Source organism: Arvicanthis niloticus, chromosome 18, assembly GCF_011762505.2.
Source record: "Arvicanthis niloticus isolate mArvNil1 chromosome 18, mArvNil1.pat.X, whole genome shotgun sequence".
Classification (NCBI taxonomy): Eukaryota; Metazoa; Chordata; class Mammalia; order Rodentia; family Muridae; genus Arvicanthis; species Arvicanthis niloticus.
This window is the reverse complement of record NC_047675.1, coordinates 36,077,496-36,093,842: the sequence shown is the minus strand read 5'-3', so window position 1 is coordinate 36,093,842 and position 16,347 is coordinate 36,077,496. Positions and strand designations below refer to the sequence as shown.

Sequence of the window (16,347 nt, the reverse complement as noted above, 5' to 3'; positions counted from 1 at the left end):
TATTTTGAATGTCATCTTTATTTTCCTTATAACCTCATGTCTAGATTAAGGAGCAAGTATTCCCCACCCCCAAACCCTCTCATATTTAAACCCAGGTACTTCCTCAGGCTAACTGTAGTTTCAAAATAAAAAATGGCCCTGATTTAAATATAGTATATATTGTCTCTTATTATAGAAAGCATGTCTCAGCAATTTTGCAGTTTATTAGATTTATTTGAGTAGACAAATTGCACACAAGATGATCAAAATGCTTAATTTCATTTAATGACATTATTTTCATGCATGCACAGAGACCAGAGAACAACTGTGTGTCAGTCTGTTCTTCCCACTATGTGGGCTCTAGAGATTGAAACTTGGGTCGGGCTTGGCTGTTACCTGCTGAGCCGTGCCACTAGCCTCACACACTTTTAAATGAAGACATTTTGGAAAGAACTGCTATATGGAAAAGCACTAATAGTCTGCACTGCCTAATGTTCATCTGTGTTCTTGGAATTGATGGCTTCCCCAGTGCTGGGTTTTCACTTTATCCTACTTCCTACTGAACCAAAGACAAAACCCCAAGTTCCCCAGACATAAGGGGATGCGAACCCAGTCAATGTGTTTCTGCCTATGTCTGGTCTCTCTCCTGTTGCCAGCGCGTACACGCGCGTACACACACACACACAAAACCCTTTTGTTACTCCTAAGGTCTCTTGCAGTCATTTGTTTATGCTAAAATGACTTGTTGCTAGACTCCTTGCTAGTTAGCTCCAGGAATGGGCTGGTTATCAATGGAGCCAACTATGTGCTAAGAGAGTTGGAACTTTCAGCAACCACTGTTGACTTCTGGGGAAACTTATCTAACAGCTAAGGCCTTCGTCAATCATAGGCACACACTGTAATCACCATAGAAGCACTAAACAACAAAGCCTAACGGGGTGAGGCGCTCCAACTCCCTTGCTCCATCTCTTCATCTGGCTGCTACTGTGACATTCAGGTTGTAATTTAGAGTAAATGGTAACTTTAAATTGTCTGTTTATGTTTGTTGAGTTACCATAGCAAATTACTGAACCCAGAGGGTTCAATTTGTAGCCAAATCAGTAATGTAGGACTCATCACTAGTGTCTAAATGTTGGGGGGGGGGGGTGTGAAAAGGGGGAGACAGCCAGTCTTCTCAAACTGAACCTATTTCACCAGTAGGATGATTATTATGGGTAGGAACTAAATTGATTATAGATTGGAGGACATCCAGTTGGTATCTGCAAACAACTGGTGTGGAAACCTGAATATTTGGTACTAGAGGTGTTGTAAGTAGGAAAATCTATCCTTCCTTACCCATTACCAGTTGACAACACAGAGAAATAACTGCTGTTTCTCAGCTTCCTCGCAGTTCAAGTAATCTTATTAATGGCTTACATTTTTCTTAAAGGGGGTAAGAGATTTCAAAAAGCATAGTAAGAATCCCAACACTTTCATGGAGCCCAATATCACAAAGCATCAAAATCAAAGCAGATACCTTTCTTTGGGGCATAGCCATGTCTTCGGGGCATAGCCATGTTTGTAGAGTTCAGTCACTACAAAATAGGAACTCTAACATGCTATTTGTGACTATATTTTATGCTAGTATGGCAGGCATATGTAGCAAATACAGCATTTATAATCACTGAGGGCTGCAGAGTATTGGAGGGTATGCATATCAGAGACTCAATATGACATGCAAAAAGTCTTCACTAATTTCCACTCCTTGAGTGCTGAGGCAGGACACTTCTTTAGAACGCTTGTGATTCTAAAGCACTGTCACTCTTGAATTTTAAGTTATCTTGTTAAAATCTGAGTACTAGATATTAGACTTTATATCACAAATATTACAAAGGTCTTTCCATTTGTGTGTGTGTCTGTGTGTGTCTGTGCTTTGCAACTCAAACTTATTTGGAAGTATTTACAACAAAACACACAGGTTTATTTTTGAGTGGTCATTTGCCAACATTCTCCTTATTGTTCATCTCTACTTTGGATCTGTGTTTTTAAAGGCTTTTTCTAACAATTTTTTAATGTTTACTTTCCCCCCTTTTAAAAAAAGTGTAATGCATTCTTGTTATCAAAACAAAGCAGAAATAAATTAATTTCTCTCCTCCTCCTTGTATGTGTTTCCTTTGGTCTCCTTCAGTTGAGAATCCTTCATTTTCTTCAGCCCCACAAAATTCCTAGAAAATCTACTTGGTGCTGCTGGGAATAGGATGTTTTCTTTCATTATATTTCCTGACTGGTTACTGGTATAAACCAAGTTATTAGTTGGGTGGTGGCGAGGCACACCTTTAACACCAGCACTCGGGAGGCAGAAGCTGGTAAATCTCTGAGTTGGAGGCCTGCCTGGTCTACACAGCAAGTTCCAGTACAGCCAGAGCTACACAGAGAAACCCTGCCTTGAAAAACAAACAAAACTTCATTCAAAAAAAGCAAGTTATTTTAGATATATCTTTCCAGCTGCTCATCTTGATTAAAAATAAAAGAGAAAAACAGTTTTCAAATGGAGACTGTCATATTCATTTCCCTCTACTGGTTTTCCTCCAAGTCATAATTGGTGAGCCATGATCCATTTCTTATTAAACATAGGTTTTGTTTTGGTTTTGGTGGGTTTTTTTTTTTTTTTTTTTTTTTTTTTGGTTTTTGTGTTGGTGGGGTTTTTGTGGTTTTTTTGTTGTTGTTGCTGTTTTTAGTTTTATTTTTTCTTCATTAGGATTTGTCTTCATTGTGAACATCTTGGTGCTGACTTAGTTGGAAGCTAAACCTGAAAGTTTTCCCACATATGTTACACATATAGGGTTTCTTCCAAGTATGGACAGTCTGATGTATAATGCAGTCAGAACTAAGGCTGAAGCCCTTGCCACACTCCATGCATCTGAAAGGCTTTTCCCCAGTATGGCTTCTCTGGTGTCTAATTAAGTGAGCATTGACATGGAAGGCTTTGCCACACTCACTGCACTGAAAGGGTTTCTCTCCAGTATGGATTCTCTGGTGTACAATATAGTCAGAACTACAGCTGAATGCTTTCTCACATTCCATACACTTGAAAGGTTTCTCCCTGGTGTGTATTTGCTGATGTCTAGTTAACTTGGCATTGATACTGAAAGCTTTCCCACACTCCTTACACTGATACGGCTTCTCTCCAGTATGTGTTCGCTGATGATCAAGCAAGTTTCTTTTAGAAGTAAAGCACTTGCCACAGGCCTTGCATTCGAATGGCTTCTCCCCAGTGTGAGTTCTCCGGTGCTGCATGAGCTTCGCATTGACACTGAAGGCCTTCCCACACTCACTGCATGCATATGGCTTCTCCCCAGTATGAATTCTCAGATGCTGCCGAAGCTGGGAGTTACACCTAAAAGATTTCCCACATTCACTACATTCATAAGGTCTCTCCCCTGTGTGGATTCTCTGGTGCTGGATTAACTTCCCTTTGGCACTAAAAGTCTTTCCACAGTCACTGCATGCATAGGGTTTCTCACCCGTGTGCACTCTCTGATGTTGAATGAGCTTTGCATTTTTAGTGAAGCCTTTCCCACACTCACTGCAGCGATGCGGCTTCTCTCCAGTGTGTATACTCTGATGCTGCCTGAGCTGGGTGCTGCACCTGAAGCCCTTTCCACATACATCACACTCATAAGGCTTCTCTCCAGTGTGAATTCTTTGATGTTGAATCAGTTTTGCATTAACATTGAAGGCTTTCCCACAGTCACTACACTCGTAAGGTTTCTCCCCCGTGTGTATTCTCTGATGAGTAATGTATGCAGAACTACAGCCGAAGCTAGTCCCACACTCCTTGCACTGATAGGGCTTCTCTCCTGTGTGTATCCTCTGGTGTCGAACGAGACTTCCATTAACATTGAAGGCTTTGCCACATACCTTACACTGATAAGGCTTCTCTCCACTGTGGATTGTCTGATGTGTGATATAGTGTGAACTGTAGCTGAAACATTTCCCACACTCTACACATTTGAATGGTTTCTCTCCATTATGAAGTCTTTGATGCCAAACAAACTTGGCTTTAACACTGAAGGCTTTGCCACACTCTGTACACTGATAGAGCTTTTCCATATCACAGATTTCTGGAAGCTTATTAACTTGAAAGCTACCTTGAGAAGCCTCTGCTAATTCTTTGTGTTTCATTTCCTCTGTAGTAATTCTTTCATTCTTAGTAAGTCTGGTATCAGAGTACTGCTCTCCAGTGGAGCTGGTATGATCCTGGGACAAGTGTGAAGTCTGACTAAATAAACCCCCTTCCATGAAGCTTGTCTTAGCTCTTCTGTCAATGGCACTGACCCTCTCCCTTTCAGTTCCTGCTGACTGGATTTCCTGTTTTTGGCCAACAGTGTAGGTTTTTGAAAAGTATGTTTCCTGAGAAAAGTCCTTCTGAAGTTCAAATGATGTATTCTTTTTTTCTTCATACACTTCTTTTATCACATTATTGCCAGTCTGGGTAGCAGTACATTCTACCAAAAGAAGTAGAAAATAATAAAATATGTCATATAACCACGTTGGAAGAAAATATAATAATTAGAAAGCTTTTTTATTATTTATAGGGTCTCAATATGTTGCCTAATCTGGCTTTGAACTACTGATCCTCCCGTGCCTACTTCATAAGGCCTAGAAGTACACGTGTATGTCAACATGCCCTGCTCTAAAAGCTCTCTACAAATCACTAGGCTAGGTCAAATAACCTAAGGTTCATTCCTAAAGTGTAATTGTCATTGGTAAGGGAAGGAAATAGATCCAGTCCATGAGGAGGTGCCCAAGATATACTTTAAAGTAAGAAATTAAGAAATAGAAAACAATGCAGATTCCAACTGTGAAAAATGAGAAGAGTGGACAAGAACATGTATCTCTGTGTCAGAAAACTTGTGAAGAAGTACAGCTCTGTGAGGCCACCTCCCCCGAGGGACACCCATTCATGCTCTCCCAGAGCAAGGGCACTGCAAAGGAAACAGCGGCAACAACGGTTAAACAAGGTGGCAGTGGTGAAGAACTCTCTGTCTTGTCCATCAGATCAGTGTGTCCCGCCATCTCGAGCTTTCCTACAAGCTACAGTTCCTTCTTGGTTGTCCCTATGGATCGAGCTCCTTATAAAAGCAGGAAATGATGAACAAAGGAAAGGTAGAGGACCTACGGACGTGCTGCAAAACTAGGTCTGACAGGCATCAGCAGAGAAAGCAGCAGAACTGGGTTTTGTTTCCCTAGAACTTCACTCAAGCCTTCCCGAAAAGCTCTGCTAAGGCCCACCTGACCACACCTCTTCCCATCTCTTCTAAAATACTGCTGTACAAAATTTCTTTCCGTTGATCCTAAAAACCGATCATCTCTGAGCATTCTTTTACAGCCATAATTTTATAGTCCTAACTGCTCCACTTCTCAAATCCCTCCCCCAAAAAGCTTCCTTTATTTTTTCATCTCTCATTTCTCCCCAACCACATAAAATATGCCCTTCCATCTCCTGTAAACCAGGCAAGGCTTCCGGCAGTGGGACTGGGACACCAACCCAGCCACAAAACCTTGGACCCACACCTGTCCTGCCTATATGATCTACTGAGGCAATGATGGCTCAGAGCTTGTGGATAGCTCAGAGACCTAGGACAGAACCAAATATGTCTGGCAAAAAAAAGTCAATGAAGTAATTTCTAATACTATTCTGTTATACTCATGGGTGGTGTCTAGCCCCACTGTCATCAGAGAGGCTTCCTCTGGCAGATGCAGAGACCCATAGCCAAACATTAGGCAGAGCTCAGGGGAACCCTGCAGAAGAGGGAAGAGGACTATAGGAGGCAGAGGGGTTGAGGATACCAGGAGAACACAGCACCCAGAATCAACTAAGCAGGGCTCCTAGGGACTCAGAGACTAAAATGGCAATCACAGAGCCTGCATGGGTCTAGGCCTGTGCTGGGTTCTCTGCACACAATCTGGGGTTGCTTAGCTTGGGATTTTTTGTGGGACTCCTAACAGTGGGGACAGGGGTGCCTCTGACTCTTTGGCTTGCTCTTGGGACCCTTTTTCTCCAACTGGGTGCCTCGTGTGAAGGTTTGTGCTTACTCCTAGAGCATCTTGCTATGCCATGTTCGCTGCTTGTTAGCACTAGGAGGCCTGCTCTTTTCTGAAGAGAAACAAGGGAACAATGAATCTGGGGGAGGAGCCTGGGAAAAGTGGAGGGAGGGCAGGCTGCATTCAGGATGTACTGTATAAAAGAATAAATAAAAAAGAAAAAAAAAGGATAATGCCCTTGTCTTACTACTTCATTAAAATTATTCTCAACACCACAATTAACTTGGGCTCCTCTAGAAAGGACTTTAAGACAATATGAGCCTTTTCAAAGTTAAAAATAATGTTGTGCCGGGCAGTGGTGGCGCACACCTTTAATCCCAGCACTTGGGAAGCAGAGGCAGGTGGATTTCTGAGTTCAAGGCCAGCCTGGTCTACAGAGTGAGTTCCAGGACAGCCAGGACTACACAGAGAAACCCTGTCTCGAAAAAAACCAAAAAACCAAAAAAAAAAAAAAAAAAAAAAGTTGCTATAGATCCAATGTCCATTGCTGTCCATCCTACCATTCGTTATTAGGAGGGAGATGCTTTGGCAGAATGCTCATGAAGGACTTAGTGTTTGAGGAGAGCTGGTAAAGCTCTTTTCCTTCTACCGTATGAGGGCTTAGCAAGAAGATGAATATCTGCCTACTGATGTGCAGTCAGGCCCTTGTCAAGCACTCAGTCCACCTGCACCTGGATCTCGGACTTCCGACCTTCAAAACTGGAAGAACAAATTTATGTTCTTAAAAACCATCCAAGGTACTCTGTTATAGCAGCCCAAACTAAGGCATATGTAAGATGCAAATTATGTTGTTTATAAACCACTCAATCTATACCCTGTTCTAATAGTTCAAAAAGACTAAGACATCCATAGTAACAGAAACTTAAAAATTCAGTTACCCAAAACATGAGTTACCAGGTGCCTAAAATGAACTTATGCTAGTCTTTTAGATAACTTTGTTTTTTACTTTTTCAAAACTAGATTTTTTTCCTTTCTTTAATGATAAACATTTTCTAATATTTTTTAAAGACTGCAAAAATATAATAGCTTAATCGCTACTTTTTCAGCAACTTAGTCATTCTCTTTATACAGAAAGCTGAGACTGTTTCCACTGTCTTGATGCTCACATGCATCAAGGCATCTCTGAGAAGAATCTTATTTCTTTCAAGTCGTCAGCTCTAGAAGACAGTGTCCAGGTTAGCAAGCATCAACTTTTCTTCCAGAAAGACTACCAATTCACCCTGCTCCACAAGTCCTGTGCCTGTCTTGCGACCTTGCTAACATCTGGCAGCACTCAGGTCTCTGACAGGTAAGTTATCTCTAGCGCAGCCTTTGCACAGTGAAGATCAAATGCAGGACCTCATGCTTTCTAAGAAAATGTTCTTCTACACTGCATCCCCCACCTTCTTGCATTATTAGGACTTGTTTGTCTTTGGTTTCTACTAAGGATAGGCATTTGTGGATTAATATTTGTATGTGTCATGGGGACGAACAACTTATTCTTTACCAGTTTTTATTAGCAGCCTTCCAAATCCTATGGGCTGGCAGATGTTAATATCAGTGTGCAGTTCATCTTGACTGACATGCCTTCCATTTCACTTTTTGAAATACTGAGCTGCTCACTCAAATCTTATTTTCCAGCTTCTCTTTCATAAAGGATGTAGGTCAGCAAGTCAGACTTCGTAGAGATCACTGGCTGAGTTATGAGAAAGGCCTTTGGTTCTGTGCTGTATGGCTTCACTGCTACCACCGTCCTTATGTGCTCACCTTCTCCTTTTGCTCACCCAGAGCCTGTCTCACTTTCAGAGCCTGTCTCACTTTTTGCCAACAAATGAGATTAACTGTGGCATGCAGAATGAGACTTGAACACCTTTGATTAAGGACCTCACAGTATGAATGTATACGCAGACACTTGGCTGGGCCCAAGACCTACTGACAGTCTGTGTACCTCTAAGAAGCCCAAGTAATCATGTACACATCATTGAATGTATGGAATAGGGGCACGTTTACTTATACTCTCAATGTATAGATAGCTACAATCTAACTAAGCTAGACTCTTGATGTAAGTTATCACAGCTGGCCTTGAGCCCACAGAGTGGCACCATTGCTTCACTTCATTACTACAGCTTCAGAGTTGAGTTCACTGGACACTAGGGACCTCAGATAGCTGACTTGCTCCTCACAGACACAGATGGCATTATACTACAGCAAAGCTGTAGCTTTGGCTACTTCCGCCTCTGTGTAAATAGGTTGTCAGGGTTATATCCTCTACTTTTAGTGGCAATGCTCAAAACTGCTAAGGACGTCCACCCCCAAAGCACAAATCCATAGTCTTGTTTGAAAATCGTGTCGTTGGAGACAGAATCTGGCATCTGGGAAAACACATTGCTATAATACAGAAATGTGGTACACACTTATGTTGTTGGGTAGTGTGTGCCTCCCTTACCAGTCCAGAGGCCCTGGAAGTCTGTTCCAGTGGCCAGCTGAGACAGGTTTTCCAGATCCTTTCCTTCCTCTAGCTGTAAGATCACAGCAGGTTTGAGAAGTGGACGTCCTGATTTGGGAAAAGGAAACAGAAGAGAATGAAAACTCTCCCACACGTACATTCCTAACTTCTCCTGAGACTGCATCAGCAAAGAGGGAGGGAGTGGGGGGGGAAGGTGGTGGAGAAGGTAAGAGCCTCAGAAAGGAGGTGGATAGGGATAAGAAGGGTCAGAATGTGAGCCAGGGACCACATGCAGAGAAAGCTGGGGGGTGAGGGGGGGAGGAAGTGTGCCCAAAGGGATAGCACTTCTTGATCTTAGCCTGAAATACCCAGAATTCATTAAAATTCTTTAAAAGACTCAAGATAAGTAAGGTAAGGGGCAATCTGAAGGCACCTCTGTAGAACAGCAAGTTTCTACTTTTCAAACCATGTCTTCCCTAGGGTTGTTCAGAAACATGCCTAAGTCTTAGCAAAGTTCTATGTTGGCCCCAAACAGCTTGCTCTTCCAGCAATCTATCCATAAGGAGATTAGAAAAAGCCCACTCATAAAGGATTACCAAACCCCCACCCACCACTTCTTAGGAAGAAAGGGGCTAAGAAACACAAAATGGCAGAGTCTGAGTCACAGGGAGAGAAGTCTTACCCACAGAGGCCAAGTTCCTGTAATTCTCCAGCATGACATCCCTGTACAGTGCTCTCTGTTCAGGGGACAGGCCGTCCCATTCCGTCTGGGTAAAGTACACGGCCACATCCTCAAAGGTCACCGACTTCTGAAACAACAGGTTCTTGCTGCCCTAGGGCCAATGCCATGGCTCAGGCCCTAAGTCGGGGCAGAGGGCAAAGTAAGGGCTTGGGGAGGGGGCTTGTGAAGAGCACAAAGTTAGGAACAAGAAAAAAGTGGAGGAAAACAAAGACACTGAGAAAGTCAACTATGGAATATCCTCCTTCTTTTACAGCAGAGAAACCATATGTCATTTTCACACTGGGCTGAAAGAAAAAGAATTCCCATGAGCACTGCACACTTCTGCCCTCCGACAGGCTGCTCCAGCTGATGCTGCTGGAAGCATCTGCCTTTCCTACTGCATGCCTGCCAGGTCTTAGCTCCTCTATGGTTTACCTCAGGCCCCAGTTCCACTGCCCCCATCCTCATATGGTAAAACACATGTCCATCATCCTTCCAAGTTTAGCCTGGCTTCTAACCCATCTGCTACCTGACTCCCCACATAGATCCCCAACCAAGGACTTGCAGGTCTGTTGTCTCTCCCTTGTTCCCACTTTCTACCATGGTCCCCATCCCTGCTAGTCAGAGGCAGAGCTTCCTTCTTACTGGTCTGAAGTTCTTCTTTTTCCACTCCAGCTATCAATTACCCTAAACCTCTGCAACTCCTCAAAGTACCACATGGGTGGTTTCCATGGCAACATTTTTTCCAGAAGCCCTCTGCCAGGGTGCTCAACTGCAGTGCCATATAGACACTTGTGTGATTCCATCTGCTGAGTTCACTGTCCTGGCACCTTCACTGGTCAGCCTGAGTCTCTACCACCTGTCTGCCCACCTTTCTCATGAGATCCAGCCAGCAGGTAGAAGTGCTTTTTCTTCCAAGTCTCACCAGCTCTCAGCTCTCAATCTGAACTGCCCAGAAGAAAGAATGAGGGACCCACAGCTCACCTGGGGCCAAACAGACGGGATCATGGCTGGCATCACCTGGTCCCCCTCTCAAGGAAGAACTGGAGCTGAGGAGAGACAGAGGGTGGGGGTGGGATGTAAGGCAAGCCACCCCAATCATGAGCACAGTTAAGATCTGAGGCACAGGTAGTTGGTTTCCAGACAAGAACAGAAGCTGCCAGGGAAGATGGAGTGACCCCCTCAAGTGTCAAGTGTCAAGTGGTTCAAGTGTCAGGTATTCTTCCCAAGAAGGACACTGATGCTCTGAAGTTGACTGTCAAGAAGCCCGTGATTTGGCACTTGCTACAAGAATCATATAAAAGTATTTATAAAACTTAGGCAGAGCCTAAAAAATAACAGACCAGGAATAAAGGATTCAGTTCAAGAAATAATATTATCAAACCTAGCTCATTTCTCTGTCTGCAACTAAGCATCATTTGCAATTACACTGTAAGAAGGGCCAGCTACGTGGCAGCCTCAGCATGGGATCTAGGAGTCAGGCCGCAGGAAGACACCACATAGATAGGGGCAGCTGCTCCTCTACTTCTTGCCAGTTCTCTCATTCTTGGTGTCAAGAATCCTCAGGCTTGCCAGGAGTGATGGTACTTACCCATAATCCCAGTACTTGGGAGCTGGGGCCGGAGGATCAAAGTTTGAGGCTAGCCTGGGCTGCAAAAGACCCTGCCTCAAAACAGCAGAAGGATCTTGATGAATCCAGGGCATAGTAATGCATACTTGTAAGCCCAGCACTCAGGAAGCCAAGGCAGAAAGTTTCTGAATTCAAAGTTCAAGGCTACCTTGAACCACACAGGAATCCTGTCTCAACAAACCAGGAGGGGTAGCGGGGATGCGCACAAACAAGCAAATGAACCCTCAGGCTTTTGTTCAGGTCCCTTCCACGGCCTAAGCTAACCTTGAGAAAGCTGGGCTAAAAGTAAGTGAGGTATCAGGCTGCCTTTCAGTTCTCAATCTAACCTGTCCACTTTGGATCACAGACATGCCAAGTGGTGGCTTTCTGCAGTTCTTCGAAGCAGAGACCAGCTTTACAAAGCTGTGACTGACCTCACAAGGACTTACGCCATACATACTTCATCCCTGCTGTCTAGCTTCTCCAATATTCTGAGTGGGATACCTGCTGCAGCAGTGCAGGCATAAACATCTGTGAGGCCGCCGTGGACCATGGGGTGGGGGGGTGGGGGGGCAGAACTTGATAGGTAAGTGCTTTTCCCATTGGCCCTAGAAGGCCGTCTGAGACTCCAAGGCTCCTCAGAGATCCTGCAAGACAGAACCTGTTGAGGGCCAAACCTGGTAAGGCAATCTTGTAAGTACTTCATTAAAGCAAACGAAGAAAGCCTTCCTACTCATATACCAGAGTCCGAACCTACAGAGAACTGCAACCTAACTCAGTGTAGAAATAAATTCAAAACCTAACTTCAGAACTGCGTCTCAGCCAATCATAGTGGCTAGGCTGATCAAACTAGGTTCAAATAAGGCAAGCACCGGGCACAGAGCAAGTGCGTTAGCTCTCCAGTAAGGCACATGCCTTTTCCTGTCTATAAATATCCAGCCCCATGGCATCCCCGGTCTCACAAGTTGTTGTGGTGTCAAATCATTCTTTGCTCAACTGAACTGTTATAAGCTAAATTGACTATATTTTTTTTTCTATTTTGCTATCTTTGTTCTTCACTCTGTCCAGGCAACTACATTCATAGTTAAATTCTCATAAACAAACAAAGAAACAAAACCCTTTGTCCTATGCTCTATATCTGGAAAAACCTAGACTACAAAAGGATTTTTACATTTTTCTACCTCTTCAAATTGCAGGAGGTTTTTTTTTTTTTTTCCCAGTTATTTTCATTATGTCTTATTTGGCAATGAAAAACTATCAGGCCATAAATTTCCCTCTGGCTCAGAATTAACCCTTGACCAAGAATGCTCACAGGTTCTCATGTTCCACACTTTAATTTCTATTTTAGAGCTCAGTAACTCTGACTTGTCTGTGACATAATAGCTGTTTAAAATATATTGGTGCTGTCCAGACTTTCCTACTAAGAAGCTCTGGTTTCACTGATGTACGTTGAAATGCCCTGATCTATTATTCTTTACAGATTTTTTAAAAAGAGTTTTGTTTTATTTTTTGTTTGTTTTGGGTGTTGTATCAATGCCTATCTTTTCTTAAAATATCCTCTGGTATTTAAAAAAAACTAATTCTACAATGAAGAATATGTACTTCAATTTGAAGACAGTAAGTCAACTTATGGTCCATCTCAATGGTAAAGGTGTTTGAAAAATTCAATACTCACATCAAATTTTAAAAATGTCTACCAAGAGGGTGCCCAGTATTGAGGGGGGGGGTGAAATGAATCAAATGCATTCTACATTTATATGAAATTCTCAATGAATTAAAAAAAACTTTGAAAAATGTATTCCTATGGATATTCTCGTGTATGGGAGACATGCACAAAGCACTCATCATTACTACTATTTTTAATATATAACCAGCCTGAAAACAACTTACCTATCCACTAAAAATACAAGTTTCTGTATTGTTTTTATAGCTGTATTTTACCCAGCTGGTTATATGCACTACTTAGAAATTAAGCAAGTACACTAAGATGCTCAAAAACAACAGAAAAGGTTAAACTGTTTACATATCAGCAGTGCATATGGATACACTTTTTAAAAATATGCTGTGATTAACACAAAATTCAAAATAGTTGTTACCTCTGAAGGTGGGAGAGTCTGAGAGTCAGATGAAGAAAGAATATACTGATGGATGTGGCAGTAAGGACCAGATTCTTTCCTCACTGGCTTCTCATGAGTAAGCATTTGTTACTTTTCCTTTTCTTAAAAACTCTTTCTCGTTGTCTCTCTCTGTCTCTCCCTGCTCCCCCCCCCCCGCCCCCGCTTTGAATAGTGTTTTGATTACAGTAAGGCTATAACCAAAAAGACCTATATCCATCCAAATGTCGTACTGTCTTTTACGGGGCATGAAATAGCAATTGTGAAACTATTCTGTGTGTACTCCTGCTGTGTCGTAATCATGTGTGCATGTGTGGGGTCTGACGTCGATGCATCAGACCAGGCCTCAAGCCGTCTGTCCCCAGTGGCTGAGAAGTGGCCCTACTTTTCCTGCGGTGGCCCGCGCCCCTCACCCTGTCTGGAGCCCGGGGACAAGCTGTACACACCTGAAGCACCTGCAGGGCCGCAGCGCGTCAAAAGACTTGCGATGCCACCTCGAGCCACTTCAGCCCCGTACGCAGTCACCCTCTGCGAAGTGACACGGCTTCCCCGTTACGCCACCTGCTAAGCTCTCTGGGCCTGATGGTGGTCGCCACTCAAACGTCACCGCTGTGGGCACCAAGATGTGGTGGGTCGCGAGGCTGGCTGCGGGTGACCCTGCGTGCTGACCGCTGGGACACCGCGAACCACAAGGAGTCCGCACTCACCTGCGCAGCTCGGTCCGCGGCGCGACCGGAAGTGCGTCACCGGACCGCCCCCGCCCCTCTAGAAGTGCTGCCCTCCCTCTCCGGGTGGCCCGCCTGACCCCTGCGGTTCCTCTCTGTCCCCTAGGGCTCAATCCCTTTGTCACAGGCGGTGGCATCTGACGCCCTAGGACCCTTACTCCTGGGGCTCTTGATAGGCCCACCTGAAAAAGGCCACCCGAGCTTGTGTCTTGGTAAAGCTGCAGGTGCCAGCAGGTGGATTGTGCATCACAGGCTGGAGGACCCAGGGTCCACTTTAAAAATAAATGTTATGTAATGTCATGCAGGCCTGCTGGGCCTTGATTGCAGCTGTTCTGGAAGCTGAGGCTGGAGCTGGAGCTTAGTGATACACTGTCTGGCACTCTGGATTCAAAAACCAGGTCAAATAATAATAATAACCACCTTATTCTTACCATGAAATTCATAACTGCCTGCTGTTGACACAAGAAAACAACTCTCCCCTTAAAGGGGATAGGAGATAGTTTCTTCTCAAACCAAACTTGAGTGAGCATAGCCCGGGAGCACAGATTTAGGTTACCCCAAATTCCACGTTCCAACACGGAAGCAGTTTTATAGTTTTTCAAAAAAGTCCTAAATCAAAGTTTAAAATTCATTGGTTGAGTGCATCAGAGAGGTGGCTACAGCAAGATAGGGGACGCTTTTCTATAGGTCAGATGGATGCTTTCAGATAACTTTCTTGGCCTTTGTGTTGGTGGAAGTTGGTGTCCTGTCACAAGATCCCAACGGGTGTTTATTACTACGGGACACTAGTTCTTACAGAAAAATGAGCTAGGAATGGTTATTCAGAGTGGCAATGCCAGCCAAAGATAAGATAATTAACCTCTGCAGCTGTAGCGTTCCAATATCTGAGCACCACCATAGTTCTGATAAGTCGGTCTTTGTAGAGACAGCTTCTGTTCAGTAATTGAAAGTTGACACTGCCTAGAGACCCACAAATGCCACCATACATCGTAAAGGACATATGAAAATGATTTATAGTAACACTACTTTGATCTGATGGCATACAGATTTGCCATGGGGTTCAAATGTCACAGCCACAGAGCTGCTGTCTTTCGCTGGTGTTTCCACAAATCACAAGAGCGTGATCTAAAATGCTGAATGCTCTCTCGACAGAGTTCTGAGTGAAACACGGGATGGTCCTTCTCCTCGTGGTGCTGTAGTTAGATTCCTAAAATTACTACATGTTAAAACCTGTGAACATGCCTTGTGGGAGTCCTAGATTCGGGTCAAGGTTTTGGCGTACGTGAATGACCAGCCACGAACTAGCAAGTCTTCCTCTGTAGCCAAGACTGTCGTACACTGCAGGCTTTGTGGCACTTCTGACTTTCATCCACAATGCTACCCATCACCATCGCCATCAACCACATCCCGTGCCCTGAAGATCATCCCCTCTACAGTCATCACTTCCCAATAGCGTCTCAGTGTGGGGTGGGATTCTGTGAGCATCTTCAAGAAAGAGAATTTTTAAATTTTAGTACTGTCTACCCTTCCCCCAGGTTTTGCTAAGTGAGGCTACCCATGCTCCAGGACTAGCAACACTAAGAGAACTCTGTGAGTTCTAAAAAGAACACATGTAGTTGGAGGAAGAGGGACAGGAAAGGGAGGGGAGACAATGTAGCAGAGGGAACGGGGTGGGTGGTCAAAACCATTACATTTGTGTATGAAATTCTCAAGTATTGAAAATGAACCCCCTTCCTGACTCTGGTAACATAGTTCTTCCTTCCAGCTTGGCTTGCCCCCACCCTGCTGTACCTCAGAGTGCTGGTTGGCCCCACCCACCCCTCCCAGCTCTCACCACACCCATTTTCTTTGCTCTTCCTGCCATTGCACACTTGTTCTTTTCTAAATGAATACCATTCACAGAATGCTTTTCCTTTACCAGCCCCCTTCATCTTGGCTGTTACAGGAAATGTCAGCTGGAATCCCATTCCTCACAGAAAGCAAGCCTTCCCTAACCACCCAGAACAAGGCAAGAGCCCCCACTTATACACCATTACAGCGCCCTGTACGTCTCAGCATTTGGCACATTTTTGCCTAGTTAGTGTTCATAGTTATGCAACTATTTGTCTTTTCTGGTAGTTCTAAAAAGCAGAGATCATAGTACACATACATACACATACATACACACACATACACACACATACACACACATACACACACATACATACACATACATGCACATACATACACATACATACACATACATACACATACATGCACATACATGCACATACATACACATACATACACATACATACACATACATACACATACATACACATACATACACATACATACACATACATACACATACATACACATACATACACATACATACACATACATACACATACATACACATACATACACATACATACACATACATACACATACATACACATACATACACATACAGAGGAAGACTTGCTAGTGCATGGCTGGTCTTTCATGTAAGAGGAAACCTTGACCGGAATCTAGGACTTCCACAATGCATGTTCACACGTTTTAACATCTAGCAATTCTAGGAATCTAACTACAGCATCATGAGGAGAAGGTCCATCCTGTGTTTCACTAAAAACTTTGTCAAAAGAGCATTTGACATTTTAGATCACACTCTTGTGATTTGTGGAAACACCAGCTAAAGACAG

The 16,347-nt window shown here is 43.7% G+C and overlaps 1 protein-coding gene across 6 annotated transcripts; it reads right to left on the bottom strand.

The window, feature by feature from the left end:
- Znf23 (zinc finger protein 23) lies at positions 1–13,680 on the bottom strand. 6 transcript variants are annotated; one of them, XM_034522937.2, is made up of 5 exons: positions 13,382–13,680; positions 10,197–10,261; positions 9,174–9,300; positions 8,492–8,599; positions 1–4,466 (listed from the first exon to the last, which is right to left on the bottom strand). In XM_034522937.2, the coding sequence occupies exons 2-5, from the start codon at positions 10,227–10,229 to the stop codon at positions 2,713–2,715; spliced, it is 2,022 nt and encodes a 673-aa protein (XP_034378828.1). In that variant the 5' UTR covers positions 10,230–10,261; positions 13,382–13,680; the 3' UTR covers positions 1–2,712. The 6 variants fall into 6 exon arrangements, with proteins under 6 accessions (XP_034378828.1, XP_034378834.1, XP_034378827.1 ...); XM_034522943.2 differs by having other exon boundaries at positions 9,174–9,350; positions 13,382–13,671; XM_034522936.2 differs by having other exon boundaries at positions 9,174–9,297; positions 13,382–13,671.
- Between the last annotated feature and the right edge of the window lie 2,667 nt (positions 13,681–16,347).